Here is a 15204-nt window from a genome sequence, read left to right on the forward strand (position 1 = left end):
AGACAGAGCACAAGCGGGGAAGGGGGCAGAGAGAGAGGGAGACACAGATCAGAAGCAGGCTCCAGGCTCTGAGCCGTCAGCATAGAGCCTGATGTGGGGCTCGAACCCATGAACTGTGAGATTATGACCTGAGCCGAAGTTGGATGCTTAACCGACTGAGCCACCCAGGTGCCCTGAACCTTTACGCACTTCTAATACTCTATAAAATACCAATCTAATTTCTTTTTAAAGTTTATTTATTTATTTGAGAGAGAGAGGGAGTGTGAGAGAGCGCACACGAGCTGGCGAGGGGCAGAGAGAGAGAAAGGAGAGAGAGGATCCCAAGCAGGTTCTGTGCTGTGAGCACAGAGTCCGGTGCAGGGTTTGAGATCATGAGATCTCTCATGAGACCATGAGGTCATGACCTGAGCTGAAATCAAGGGTCGGACACTGACCTGACGGAGCCACCCAGGCGCCCCAGTACGATTCTCATTTTGAAAATGTTAGGCTGAGTTTGTGCTGGTGGGGTCGTTACGAGCTGGGGAGGAGCCCCCTGCCCCTTCTTTTTGGGACTGGATCACAAAGCGTGTATGTAGCCTTGGGGGTTTTGTTGTGGCTCCTGCCTTAAAAAATACTGTTGTGAGACAGCACTGACTGTAGCCCTGACTAGAAATGTATCAGATCTTGTCACGCAGAGGTTAGTCAATTGATTCCCCCACTCGATCCCTACATTTGCATTTACTTGCTTCCCTGTGCTTTTGATGGGTGACTCTGTCAATGGAATCCTGCTTCACGATCGCGCCCGCTGCTTTGTTGAATCCGTAATTCATGACTGTTAAGTCTAGTTTCATGCAGTTTCTTTCTACTCCTGTCCCTCAGATATTCGTTTTTGTGGCCAGACACACCGAATCTGTTGACTTACTTCACCAAAGCACGTCGGTTGTGTGTCGCGACAGTGTGCAGTTCTGTGTTTGGGAACGTACCTAAGTATTACATGATATTGTGCCGTTTGTAAGATCACATCTGGAACTTTCTTCATGTCGCCCAAGGCTCTTGCCATCTCCTCCTCCCTTCTTCCCCCAGACCATGGATTTATTCTTCATAATCACTAAATCCTCTGGCCATTTTACTCTTCAGATCATATGCAGGATGGGAGTTGTTGAGGGACTCGACTAGAGGTTCTGTCCTAACCGCGTTCCACGTCCGCTTTCCCAGGGCTGTATTCACTGCTGCTCTGGACTCCTGCCGGCTCAGTCTTAGCCCAGAGTGCTGGCACATGCCAGCCTGTTTCCTGTGGCCACTGTTTCTTGTAATGTTTTTGGCTTTTGAATCAGCATATCGGTTTGTATCTGTGTATCTGAGCTAGCCTTATAAAATGAGCTAGAAAGTAGTCCCTGTCTGCAGTTCTCTGGAAGAATTTGTAGAGAATTGGTATTTCTTCTGGAAATGTTTGGTAGAATCCACCCCTGAAGCCATGTGAATGTAGAATTTTCCTTGTGGGAAGATTTTTAACTACAAATACAATTTCTTTCAAAGATAGAGGTCTATTCAAGTTATCCATTTCTTCTTGAGTGCCATTTGGTAGTTTTGTTTCTCTGAAGAAATTTGTCCCTTTCATCAGAATTATCAAATTAATTGGCAATTTAATAGATAATTTGCATCTTCTCTATTTTTTCCTGATGACTCTGGCTAGAGATTTATCAGTTTTATTAGTCTTTCAGGGAGCCAGCTTTCAGTTGCATTAATTTTCTGTCATTAGAATTTTCTGTATTTTTCTATTTTCTTTTTTTTTTTTTATGTTTATTTTGGAGAGAGGAGAGAGACAGAGTGTGAGTGGGTAAAGGGCAGAGAGAGAGGGAGACACAGAATCCGAAGCAGGCTCCAGGCTCTGAGCCATCAGCACAGAGCCTGACGCGGGGCTCGAACTCACAAACTGCGAGATCATGACCTGAACCAAAGTCGGACACTTAACCAATGAGCCACCCAGGTGTCGCTGGTTTTCTATTTTCTATGTAAAAATTTTTTTATTATGATCTCTCTTCCTTCCTATTTTTTGCATGTTTTGGTTTAATATGCTCATCTTTGTCTAGTCTCTTAAGGTAATTCTTGCTTTTTTTAAACTATGAAATATTTCAAACATACTGAAAAATTACAAAGGAATTATAGTGTACCCAACACTGCAGATTAGCACTTGTGCATATTTACTCTTTATTTGTCTTAAAAAAATTTTTTTTAACATTTATTTATTTTTGAGACAGAGAGAGCATGAATGGGGGAGGGTCAGAGAGAGAGGGAGACACAGAATCTGAAACAGGCTCCAGGCTCTGAGCTGTCAGTGCAGAGCCCAACGCGGGGCTCAAACTCACGGACTGTGAGATCATGACCTGAGCTGAAGTTGGACACAACCAACTGAGCCACCAGGCACCCCGCTCTTTATTTGTTTTTAAAGTATAGCTATGGTTGAGGGTCTCATCCTAATCTCCTTCTCACTTTACAGTTTTAAACACTGTGTTGAGTTAATATTTCTTTCAACTTCTTTATTTAGGCTTTCCAATATGTATTTTCCCCTAAATAACGTGTAGTATTGATGTATGTATTTTTAAAGTTTACATAAATGAAATTTCCTGTATGTATCCCTCATAGCATTTTTTATTTACCATAGTTTTCAAGATTCATCCATATAGATAAATATAGATCTTTAATATATAGATTTGGGTCATTAATTACTTTATATTATTTATTTATATTTTAGTAGGCTCTATGCCCAATGTGGGGCTTGAACTCACAACCCCTAGAACAAGAGTTTCATGTTCTACCAACTGAGCCAGCTAGGCACCCCTGATTTGGTTAATTTATCTTAACTGCTATGTAGTATTCTAATGATTAAATATACCATTTTTTACATTTCTTCAATAATCCCCAACAAAGGTTGTTTCTAATTTTTTGCAGTTATAAAACAGTGTAAAAATGAACATCTTTTTGCATTTCTCCTTGACAACTTAGACTACAGATTCCATATAGCACACACCTAGAAATATAATTGCTAGGTTAAATCATATGAACTATTCCCACCTTAGTGGCTATTGTGACATTTCTCTTTACAGTGGTTGTTCTAACTTGTGTTCCTACTAGTAAGAATGAGATTTCCTTGTCAGGAATTGTATACAGGTGTCAGTACTGGAAACTGTTAGTGGCTTACTGAGTTTGTGGTTTACATTGTTAAGATTGTCCTATGGTTCAAGTTGGCTTGTAGAGTTCAACTGTGATGTCCATACAAAGGAAGAGAAGAGGGGAGAACCAAAAAGACCATTCTGGAATCATCAGCCAACTGTTTTTGTGGATATCTTGTTGGCTGCCCTTCTCTGTGTAGAAGACAGAGAAATGTAGTTTCACCTGGGCACATTGTATGTAACAAAGAGGGGGTAGTTGTTGGGGAAGACATTTATTGTCACAGACATTTATTGTCACAGACCTCATTGCTAACGTTTTGTATTACTAAATGTTTTGTTTTTGGCAATTGGGTGAGTTTGAATTGGTATCTTTTTTTTTTTTTAATGCTTATTTATATATTTTTGAGGGAGAGAGAGAGAGAGAGAGAGAGAAAGAGCAAGCGAGCGAGCAGGGGAGGGGCAGAGAGAGAGGGAGAGAGAAAATCCCAGGCAGGCTCTGCACTGTCAGCACAGAGCCTGATGTGGGGCTTGATCTCATAAACTGTGAGATTATGACCTGAGCCGAAATCAAGAGTGGGACACTTAACCGACTGAGTCACCCAGGCGCCCCTCTTCTGGACAGGTTTTAGGGGCACCTGGGTGGCTCAGTCGGTTAAGCATCCAGCTTTGGCTCATGTCATGATCTCGAGTTTCTTGAGTTTGAGCCCTGCATCTGTCAGGGTGAGTCTGCTTGGGATTCTCTCTCTTTCTCTCTGCCCCTCCCCCTCTTGCAAGTGTGTGCGTGCTCTCTCTCTCTCTCTCTCTCTCTCTAAGTAAATAAATAAATAAACTTTAAAAAAAAAGTTTAAACCTTTGCTTTCTAAAAAATCCATTTGGGATTTTTATATCTTTATTTGTGAGTGATCTGAGATAATGATCTAATTTAACTCTTTTCCATCTGGAAGGCCACTGGTTCCAGCAACATTCATTGAATATTCCATGCTTTTGCCACTCTTTGCTTTGCTACATCTATCATACTTCATATTTCCATGTGTTGCATGGGCTTTTGAATCTGTTGTATTGGTCTGTTTACTTTTCCCCCTGCATCAGTACCACTGTCTTTTATTTTGACAGCTTCACAGCTTTATAAAAAGTCTTTGTCTAGTAGACCAGGCTCCACTTTGCGTCTCTCTTTGGTCAGTTGTTATATAAGTCCCTTAGTCAAATTTTATACGCGTTTTCGTCAATGTTTTGCTTCTTTTGTTAGATACATTACTAGGTGCTTTATAGTTTTTGTATTGTGAGTGGTGTCTTTAAAAAATTTTTTTTAATGTTTATTTTTGAGAAGAGAGAGAGAGAGAGAGAGAGAGCGCGCGCGTGAGCAGGGGAGGGGCAGAGAGAGAGGGAGACACAGAATCCGAAACAGGCTCCAGGCTCCAAGCTGTCAGCCCAGAGCCCAATGTGGGACTCGAACTCACAAACCATGAGATCACGACCTGAGCCGAAGACGGATGGACGCTTAACTGACTGAGCCACCCAGGCGCCCCTTGAGTGGTGTCTTTTTAAACAATTTATTTTCTGAGTGGGTACTGTAGGCATATAAGCATGTCATTGGTTTTATCTGGTTCTCGTCCCTAGGAACACTTATCTCGATCTCAGTGGTTCAGGTTTTCATCATCCTTCACTTTTCTTTTTCATAAATCCATATTTAGTAATTTCTACTTTCACATTTCAGTCATGTGAGTGTCCCGTCTCGTGCTTGACCATGAAAGTAATGTTGCTGTTGCTGCTTTTGGGGGCACCTCAGACCATCCCCCCCGCCCCTCACCTTTTTAAAAATTTTTAAATGCAGCTCACCGCTGCCCCTCCCTATTCTCAGTTATGGTCAAAAGGAACTGCCTGAAGAGATAAGTTTACATTAGGTTATGTGGCTTAGCAAGCGCAAGATCTCTCTGTGTCTGGAGCTGATTGCTACCCCCACCCCCATTTCTAGTTTCCTTCCTACCTTTATTTCCCCTGTTCTGTGTCTCTGTTTCTCTCTTGGTTGCCTTCCTCTTTTTCCCTGCTTCTTCCTCCTCCTCTCATTTCTTTAACTGTCATTTTTTGGCACCTGCCAGGACACTTTATTTTGTACTTCACCTATGTGAACTCATTTGATTATATCCTAGTCCATTGAGGATGGCGGGGCAGCCCTATTTCCTAGATGAGGAACGGAGAGGGGGGCCCAAGCTTGCACAAGTGGGGGAGTCTGGATAAGAAGTCAGGCCTTTCAGTGATCTTTCCACTTTGCTGTACTGCTGAAGTTAGGTTCCTTCCTTGTAAGTAGATGAGTTCAGTGTGCTATCTCTCTCTCTAATAAAAAAAGTTTTTTAATGTATCTATTGAGATGGTGTCTTTAGATTAAAATAAATTTGAGCGTTTGTTTCGGGGAAAGGGTGCTACTCAGCCCTTTGTGAACAGCAGTCTGTAAGAACACCCAAAAGAAAAAAAAGCCACAGAGAGAGAAGAAAGAAAGTATAGGTTGAGGGGCTCCGTCGGTTGAGCGTCCGACTTAGGCTCAGGTCATGCATGATCTCACAGTCCGTGGGTTTGAGCCCCACGTCAGGCTCTGTGCTCACGGCTCGGAGCCTGCAGCCTGCTTTGGATTCTGTTGTCTCCCTCTCTCTCTGCCCCTCCTCCACTCACGCTCTGTCTTTCTCTGTCTCTCAAAAATAAATAAACATTAAAAAAAATGTTTTTAAGAAAATGTAAGTGGAAATTCGCTGTGTCAAATATGTTTTACAAGTAAGAATGCCGTGAAGCCAGGTAAGTTCTGGCAGGTGGTGCTTCCTGTCGTGAGGGCACCGTTATGTGTCTCAGTCTCCATCACAGCGTAGGCATGCTTCCCGTGTGTACGTGAAGGGTCCTTGCTTTTAGGTGTTGAGGGGAGCCAGGAGTTAAGTAAACGGGGTCCTGTTCCTGGCTCCGTCACTGATGGGCGTTGTTATTCTGGGCAAGCCGTTTTGCTTTCTCGGGCATTAATCTCCTACGTAACCAATCCAGGTAGGAGCTGAGTGGTCGCAAATCTGCCAGGATGCAGCTGGTCCACAAATTCCTAACAACACGCAGAATCGTCATCATCCCAGTAGCTGTTCTCATTCTCGCAAGGTCCTCCGTAGTCCGCGTTCATATGTAACGTCCTCTTAGAGCGCTATCCTTGTGGTGTCTGCCTACGTCTTGTGTGTTCTCATGGAGACCTCCCACGAACCCTAGAGCCTCCAGATTACTGTCATCGATTTTCTTTGTTAGCGACAACGAGCAGTTTCCCACATATTTCCCATACCTGTATTTAATTATGGGAAAATTGGAACTCTTCGTGAAAGCACAGAAGTTTCCCTGTAAGACCATCCCCGTCTTTATAATTAAGAGCGGGGACATTGGGCAAATAGGTTTGGGTTTACAGAGGAGGGGACTCTTCTGCCCAGGGCTTTAAGGAGGAAGCAGAAATGACTGCTAGTTGCTTTTTCTCTCATTGTATTTCTATTTTAAGTAAAGGAAACATGGTACTTAATCCTGAGATGTAAAGGAATAACAGATATTTGTTATTTTATAGGGTGACTGTTGGATCTGTATGGAACTCATGTCTACCTCGTTTGATAAGTTTTACAAATATGTATATAGTGTATTAGATGATGTTATTCCAGAAGAAATTTTAGGCAAAATCACTTTAGCAGTAAGTACCTGGTTTTCAAATTGTTCATTCCGTCTAATACTTCTGTAAAGATGCTGTCGGGGTTTTGAATGTCCATATCTGAATGTCCTTCACAGAATGGTTTTGACCTTCCTGGAAAATCATTTGTAATAGGAAAAGAGACACAGTCACTTCTGTGGGGTAACTAATACAAGTCCTAAGAAACAATTTTCAAAATCTATTCTATGTAAAAACTGTAATACTCTGTTCATTAAAATCACAATGAACCATAATACATTGTGCTGTAAATAAGACCAGAAGAAATTTTCTGCTCCTTTTTAGCCCTGTTGCTTTTCCTACTTTTAAATCGGTTATATTCTCACCATTGTCTCTGAATTAATCAGAATTACAGCAGTTCCCTTGAAGTCCCTTACACTGAAACTCTTAAACAAAGCATATTTCCTGTGGTTTACGTTTTGAGCTGCCCACTCTAAACTATTTAAATTTTTGCCTAGCAATTTCAGTAACCTGCATTGCTACTAATTGGGTCAGTTCACTTTCACGAGACTACCAAAAAGAGGCCAGGTGCTTTTTTACATATGTGTTTGTCGTTTTGAAAGTGAATTCCTCACCATTTTCTTTCTTGCTCTGAATCTTTCAGTTGACCAAAGTTGTCCATGAAATCCTTTTCAGTAGGGTAAAATTAGTAAGACTCTCAGAAACCCATAAGAATCTCAGCTAACGACACAACTTAGGTTAGTGAATGTGCAAAATAAGTTTTCTAGGGATTTGTAAGGTAGATATTCCAGTCGCGAGTAATTTCCCGCCTCTTCCTTTCCTGCATCCTCTATTTTCAGTATAGTCTACCTGCTAACTGCCAACTCATCCCGTTTTATCCTTAAGGGTTAATGTAAAAATATATGGGCAGTTTCTGATCTGTATTTTCGTCATGAAAGGTGTGTGTGTATAATTGGAATTTTAAAAATCAGATTAAACGCTAATCATCGAAACCTTGAGATCCATGGGTCTCGTTAATATTTTAATTTATTTAGCTAAATTGATTCATAAATTTAAATATTTTATGAGCTAAAGGTTAAGTTATACACCCTTTCATATGGTTTTATAAAAAGAAGCTGAATTACACTAGAAACTTATTTTTGGGAAGATAAATGAAATTTTGTCATCTCTCCAGTATACCAAACCCAGTATTCATAGCAGTTATAATGCAACAGTAGTAGAATAATGATAATAGCTAATTGTTATTGAATGTTTGTTTTGTGTCAGGCCAAGATCTTTCGACATTTTCTCTTCGTAGTAATTCTCTGTGGTAAATAGTGTAGCCCCCTTTTTACACATGACAGATCTGGAGCCTGTAGACGTTAAGTAGTTAATTTGCTCTGAATCTCATACAGTTGTAGATGGTGAATGATTTAAGGCCCAGGCAGCCCCATCCCAGAATCCTGCTCTTGACCGCCATGTACCAGGGTGGCCGTGAAGTTGGGAAACAGAGACAAAATTGTTTTATTGTATAATGCAGTATATGTAATATAGAAACACTAGTAAATCATTTATTACATGTTTGCCTATGTTTCCAGACTTGGTGATCATCCTTCCTCTTAAGCACAACATTTAAAATCACTTGGTGTTAAATCTCTCCTTGCTCATTAACAACCGAATGAACACAAGAGGCTTAGCTGCTTCAAACATTGCAAGTTCTGTGTTCCTGACACCCAGCAGCTTGATGGGGCAGAGACTTGACCTTTTGATAGCAAATGGTTGGCCTGTCCTTTAGGCCTCTTTTAGTTGGAGACTGTGGAAATTTTAACTCAAGTCCCTGTTCCCTATATCCCTGAAGAAATGACTGATTTTCTGAGCAGTGATCAAACAATATTGTCAATTCTGAATAAATTGCAGTAGAGGTTGAGCAGAGATACTTTGGCTCTGCGAAAATGACTTTGAAGGCTTTGCACCGAGTGAAGGGGAATGAGTAATTAGTAGACACCGAGGAAATTTGGAAAAACTTAATTTAAATTAGAGGTCATAACGGAACCAGACTATATGGACTCTCTTGTATGGAATATTTCCATTCTTAAAAGTTTGAAGGTACGAGAAATGTGCAACTTTGTAATGACTAACTGAAAAATTATAAGTTATTGGGTTCTTTTCATTATTGGGGACCAGCATGTAAAAGCAAGTAAGTTTTCAGATCTAAAATGATCATGTAGCATTTTCACTTAACACAAGAAGTGGACAGAATATTGAAATAATGGAGCCTAAAAGAATATAAAGGGCTTCCGGGGCTGTGATAAACTGCATGCTTTTTGATTAAAAGGATATTACTTCTCTCATCTTTGCTTTTTCTCCCCAGACTGTGAAAGCACTAAACCACTTAAAAGAAAACTTGAAAATCATTCACAGAGGTGGGTAGGAATTATTTTTTATAGATTAGAAATTAATCTATAAAATTTCCTTAATAGGAAAACATTATTGAAAATTACAGTGTCACTGTCTAAGCTTTCCTGAAATACTTGTGTTTTTAGCAAAACGTATGTATCCTAACACTATTGTTATTTTTTCCCTAAAACTTTATTAATTTAAGGTATTTTTTCCTTTGGGATTCTATAAATTTCAGCTTAGCTTATTCATATATTGAGTTTAGAAATTGAAATAGATTTTGCTGCAAGTTCTTAGTACTCTTATTTGAAAAACAGTTATTCATTTGCTTGATAGATAATGTTTCTCTGTGTATACAAATGGGCAGGAAGATGGCCCTGGGGACATTCAAATGATTTGGAGGATGGTACCTTGAGCATTTTATTTTTACATATGTATGTATGTATTTATGTTTATTTTTGAGAGAGAGAGAGAGAGACAGAGAGGGAGCATGAGCAGGGGAGGGGCAGAGAGAGGAAGACACAGAGCCCGACGTGGGGCTTGAACCCACAAGCTGTGAGATCATGACCTGAACTGAAGCTGGATGCTCAACTGACTGAACCACCCAGGTGCCCCCCTTGAGCATTAAAAAAAAAGGTTTTTTTTTAATGTTTATTTTTGAGCAAGAGAGAAAGAGAGCGCAAGACGGGGAGAGGCAGAGAGAGAGGGAGACACAGGATCTGAAGCAGGCTCCAGGCTCTGAGCTGTCAGCATAGAACCTGACGTGGGGCTCAAACCCACGAACTGCGAGATTATGACCTGAGCCGAAGTCAGACGCTAAACCGACTGAGCAACTCAGGCCCCTCGACCCTCTGGAGCATTTTAAAGTCATGTTACTGTCCCTTTCAGGTGTTTCTTCTTTACTTTAGAAGATTTTTTTGAAAATAGAGAGAGATGCTTTGATTGTTACTGTACATTGAAATTCACCTGAAGCATTTGTATTTGCATGAACAGTGATCTTGGCCTTGTTAGACACAGGTCCAAATGTAAACATTTGATGTAGATTTATTGGAAGTCGGGGGGAATCACGAAATTAATTCAGCAAACAGATTTCACAGTTGCTCTATTTATTACTATGCTAGACTCAGGGCCGTGTGGTGGTGGCTTTGAAGAAGTAGCCAAGGTCACTCTCCTCACGAAACTTGTCACGGACAAATCCAGGACAGTACATGGCACTGTGTGGTTCAGCCGAACAGTAAATAGGGCACAAAGTAGAAGGTCGTATTCAGAAGAGTGGAAAACCTTGCACTCTAGGAAACATGGTGTCTAGTGCTTAAAGAAATTAACAATTGGGGCATTTGTTTAAGTCACTTTCATTTGGCGTTGACTCAGGACCGCTGCAATTAGTTAACCTTGAACATCAGCATATGTCGTATTATCAGGAATAATTTTGCGTGGCTTAATGTTTGTTAAAAAATAATAGGAGGTAGGCTTCTTATTTCCTCTTTTGGCCTAAAATCATGTAGGGTTAGATCGCTAACCAAAATTATTTTGTTCTTGTTCATCTCATTCTCGTTTTGGGATTTTTTTTTTTTTGGCTGTATTTTGCGCCTATGAGAGTATCCCCTTTAGGGCATTTAACAGTTACCTCGAGGATACTCGCCAATCACAGTGAAGCACTAAGACAGTGCCAGAGGAGTAGCTGAACGAGAGGAGTAGCTGAATGAATGGGAAAAGCTTCAAAAATAACTTCGGTTTTCCTATTAATAAATGAAATGATGAGTTTATAGCAGTCTCTTTTTTCTTTGATTTTTTTTTTTTTAAATTTTACTTTTGAGAGAGAAAGACACACACAGAGCATGAGTGGGGAAGGGGCAGAGAGAGGGAGACTCAGAATCTGAAGCAGGCTCCAGGCTCTGAGCTGTCAGCACAGGGCCTGACGCAGGGCTCGAACCCACAGGTTGCGAGATCATGACCTGAGCTGAAGTCGGACGCTCAACCGACCGAGCCACCCAGGCTCCAAGTCCCAGCCCCAAGTCTCTTTTTTTCTTATCCATTATGATCAGTTAGCTTTTTTGCTGTAGTTAAGAGTGCTTTTGGTTACGAGTAACAGAAAATCCTGATAACTGCCTTAAACTTCAAGCAAATTCACCATCTGTCCTGACAAGTCGAAGGGTAGGGTGGCTCCAAGCCCAGTATGTTTAGGGTTCAAGTTCCCTTCTTTTGACTCCACCCTTCTTAACATGTTGGCTGCGTCCTCAGGGTGCTAACTGCCACAGCAAGTCCCCAGCGTCATATGTGGATGTGACAGCCTCTTGGAGAAGCTCTTTCTCTTCCCGTTTGGCTATTTTAGGAGCTGGGAAATCTTCCTTCTCTCTCTCCAGTGTTTTCTCTCGTCTCATTCACCAGAATTGGCCATGCCCTTGCCTCAACTGGTTACTGGCGAGGAACGACCCTGATAAGTTTGGACCAGTCAGGCCCCAGTTTGGGAGGTGTGGTTAGAGCTACACAGAGGAGGATAGATGCCTCAATAAAATCAAATGTAGATTCCGTTAGAAGGGGTGGGCTGGTTAGGATGGACGTTTGATAGGCGTCAGCCTTGTCAGTGCTGGTAAGAGACCTTTCCTGGACTTTTCTGTAGCTCTCCTTCTGAGTTATAGACAGATATTTTTTGTATCTCATCTTTTTTATCCTTGCTTTTTATTCATTGAGATTTGATAGTGATAATGCAATGGATAGAAGCATTGAGACAGGGATAGAGAATTAGTGAGCAAAGGGGGAGAATTGGCCAGACAGTGGGTCTAGCACATTCCGGCAGTGAGTTCATTGTCCGTGAGGAAGGGGTGAAAATCCAGGGGCCAGTTTGGCAAGACCATAAAGCTCAGAGAACCAAATGGAAGGGATTTGGCTTTCTCAAATTTACAGGACAGCAGACACACACCTTGGAAGGGGTGAAAATGAAAATGAATCTGGTTTCTCAAGGATGACTCAAAGGATTAGTCGGGGGGAAACTTGATGAAGTCAGCTAAGGTCAGAAAAATCTCTCAAGGAGGAATAATTACTAAGTGGATACGTATCATTTATTGAGTACAAATAAAGTTCAGGTACTGCATCTGGTGTTTTCATGTCCAGAGCCCTGCGAATTAATGATTATTTTCGTTTGGTAGATGAGGAAGTTGTAGCTGCTGAGAGAGCCGACTAGCTTGCCCCAGGTCACATTGTGAATTTTGGACCCAGATTTTGAGTCTTTGCTTCTTTGGTCCAAAAGCTGTGGTTTTGAGGTGGACTGGATTGGATACTTTTCTAAGTTAGATGAAGCTTGACCTTATAACTAAATTGTGGCTGTGTAATTTGCATAGTTTGCATGTGGGTGGATAGTCTTTGCCATCCTGTAAGGTAGCTTGATTTGTTCTTGTAGGTTAAATTCATTCTTTGTATTTTGACCAGTAAGTAATGAATTTGAAACAGGTAAATGAATGTAAGTCTTTTGATATAAACAAAGAAAGCATTATAGAATGCCTACATTTACTGTGACACATTTCTGAGCCTGCATTTGTAAGCATTGGCATTCAGAGTATTCTTTCCTCATTTTCCTCCTTTTAAATACCTGAATTTTAAGGACTTGATCACTTGCATTGTCTAAAGTTTTTCAGTAATTTTGCTTAATGTGCTTTAGAATATAGCTCATTTGACCGTTCACTTGTATGCGGAATGACCTCTCTCTCTCCCTTGCAGATATCAAACCTTCCAATATTCTTCTGGACAGGAGTGGGAATATTAAGCTCTGTGACTTTGGCATCAGTGGACAGCTGGTGGACTCCATTGCCAAGACAAGAGATGCCGGGTGTAGGCCATACATGGCAGTAAGTGTGAAGGCCAGATCTTCCTGCTTGGTGGTCTTTGCCCCGAGATCCCCTGCCCTTTGGTGCTCTCCTTCTCAGGGGTCTGACACTGGTCAGCAGTTTTACCATACTAGAATATTTTCCTCTTCCCTAAGAGCCAAATTCAGGTTCTAGCTTCTCCATGGAACTATGAAATTGCCCCAGTGAATTCCTGTTTCCTTGTCTTCCTCTATTCCACTAACCCCCAGGTGGTTCTCAGAAGGCCTCTCTGTTTCCAGCACCCCCTATGCTCTCTTGACTGTCGTAGATAACATTGTAGGGTCAGGGATACTATGGATCTTGTGTCCACATCATCCGTTAACACATGGAGAAAGTGTCCTGGGCCACTCAGTGATGCTTTTCTTCCAGTTGGAGAAAAACGGGGGACTGGAGTTCCCAGAGTTCCTAACAGAGCTCACAGTGTCTGGAAGAATCTGAGGCTGTGTTCTGAATATTGTTGGTCCCTTCTTTGGAGGTGGATGAAGCACGCTGACAAATTCAAGGGTAGAGGTCTTGGGCATTTGCCAACTTAGATCCTGTTTGTCCTCGGAGCCGGACTTACACTGGCCAGACTTACCACATGGTTCACACTCACCTTACCCCTGTATGTATGCATATACTGTTCCTACAGGCTGGATTTTCATCTGTATTTGATTGGAAATTTAGTGTCTATGTTTGAAGCGCTTCCCCTAGGTGTTGGTGTCTTCTTTAACATGGCCGTGGTTCTTTGGGGACCAGCATGCTGCTCGTAAGTGGTGGCATGTGGGTGTGCAGAGTATTGACTCATTCCATTTAGCAGCTTTGGCCGCAGTCTTTACGGACTTGTGTGTGTGTGTGTGTGTGTGTGTGTGTGTGCAAAAAGAGATCTTCATTTGCAGTTTGGGCTTTGTAGATGTTGGCTGGCAGGCAGATTATTGGGAACATTTGGAAGATCTTGCATTCATCATGATAATTAGAGATAAATGGAACAATTTCAAAAGTAAGAAATAAAACATATTAATCACTGAGCATTTGCGAATTCATATAATTTACACATTTCGTAATGATGCCCTGAGAATTAACTAGAAACTGCCACCTTCATTTTTCGGGCTTGTCACAGCACTAAGGTTGACTGAGTACCTTTGCTGTGTAACACTGATGAAAAAAAATTTTTTTTTAAAGATAGTTAAAAATTTCTTTAATGTTTATTTTTGAGAGAGAGAGAGAAGGGGAGGGAGGGAGGGAGGGAGGGAGAGAGAGAGAGAGAGAGAGAGAGAGAGAATGAGTGGGGGAGGGTCAGAGAGAGAGGGAGACACAGAATCCAAAGCAGGCTCCAGGCTCCGAGCTGTCAGCACAGAGCCTGATGTGGGGCTTGAACTCTGAATGGCAAGATCATGACCTAAGTTGAAGTCAGACGCTTAACTGGCTGAGCCACCCAGGAGCCCTTGTTTAATTTATGCAGGTTTTAAAAAGGTAATTGCAGCGCAGCTGAAGCTGAATGTTTGTACTCAGGTGACTTTTTTTTTTTTTTTGATGTTTATTTATTTTTGAGAGAGAGACAGAGCGTGAGCCGGGGAGGGGCAGAGAGACAGGGAGACACAGAATCCAAAGCAGGCTCCAGGCTCTGAGCCATCAGCACAGAGCCTGACGCGGGGCCCAAACCCACAAGCTGTGAGATCATGACCTGAGCTGAAGTCGGAGGCTCAACCTACTGAGCCATCCAGGCGCCCCTGTACTTAGGTGACTTTTAAGAAAGAAGGAGACTTTGAGTCTTTGTGTGGAAATAGGGCTCACAGGCCCAGGAACTGCACTGCTTTTCATTTCCTGCTAAGCTTCTTCAGCTCTGGAGTCAGGAGGCAGATCATAAACTTCTCCGCCTTTAATCCTTCCTGGACTAAATGAAATGCTTCTGTCCACTTGAGTCTTGTGAGGCCTGTAGATGGGCAGGAGTGTGGTCCACATTAACTTTATTACAAGCCTTAAGGTGGCTTGACTCTTCCTTGATGCATCTTTACATCAAGTATCAGAAAGGTATCTTGTCTTTTTTTGTTGTTTTTTAATGTTTATTTTTGAGAGACAGATAGAGATAGAGGGTGAACAGGGGAGGAACAGACAGCAAGAGGGAGACACAGAATCCGAAGCAGGCTCCAGGCTCCAGGCTCCAGGCTCCGAG

At 41.8% G+C, this 15204-nt stretch overlaps 1 protein-coding gene across 3 annotated transcripts in view; it reads left to right on the plus strand.

The window, feature by feature from the left end:
- The window catches only part of MAP2K4 (mitogen-activated protein kinase kinase 4), a 130292-nt gene that overhangs the window by 84573 nt on the left and 30515 nt on the right, over positions 1-15204 (plus strand). For all 3 annotated transcript variants that reach the window (XM_060647248.3, XM_060647249.3, XM_060647250.2), the window contains 3 exons: positions 6721-6840; positions 9167-9218; positions 12907-13034. In XM_060647248.3, the coding sequence (XP_060503231.1) occupies positions 6721-6840; positions 9167-9218; positions 12907-13034 (300 nt within the window). The remainder of the gene's footprint in view (positions 1-6720; positions 6841-9166; positions 9219-12906; positions 13035-15204) is intronic.

Source organism: Panthera onca, chromosome E1 (genome assembly GCF_046562875.1).
Source record: "Panthera onca isolate mPanOnc1 chromosome E1, mPanOnc1 haplotype 2, whole genome shotgun sequence".
NCBI lineage: Eukaryota > Metazoa > Chordata > Mammalia > Carnivora > Felidae > Panthera > Panthera onca.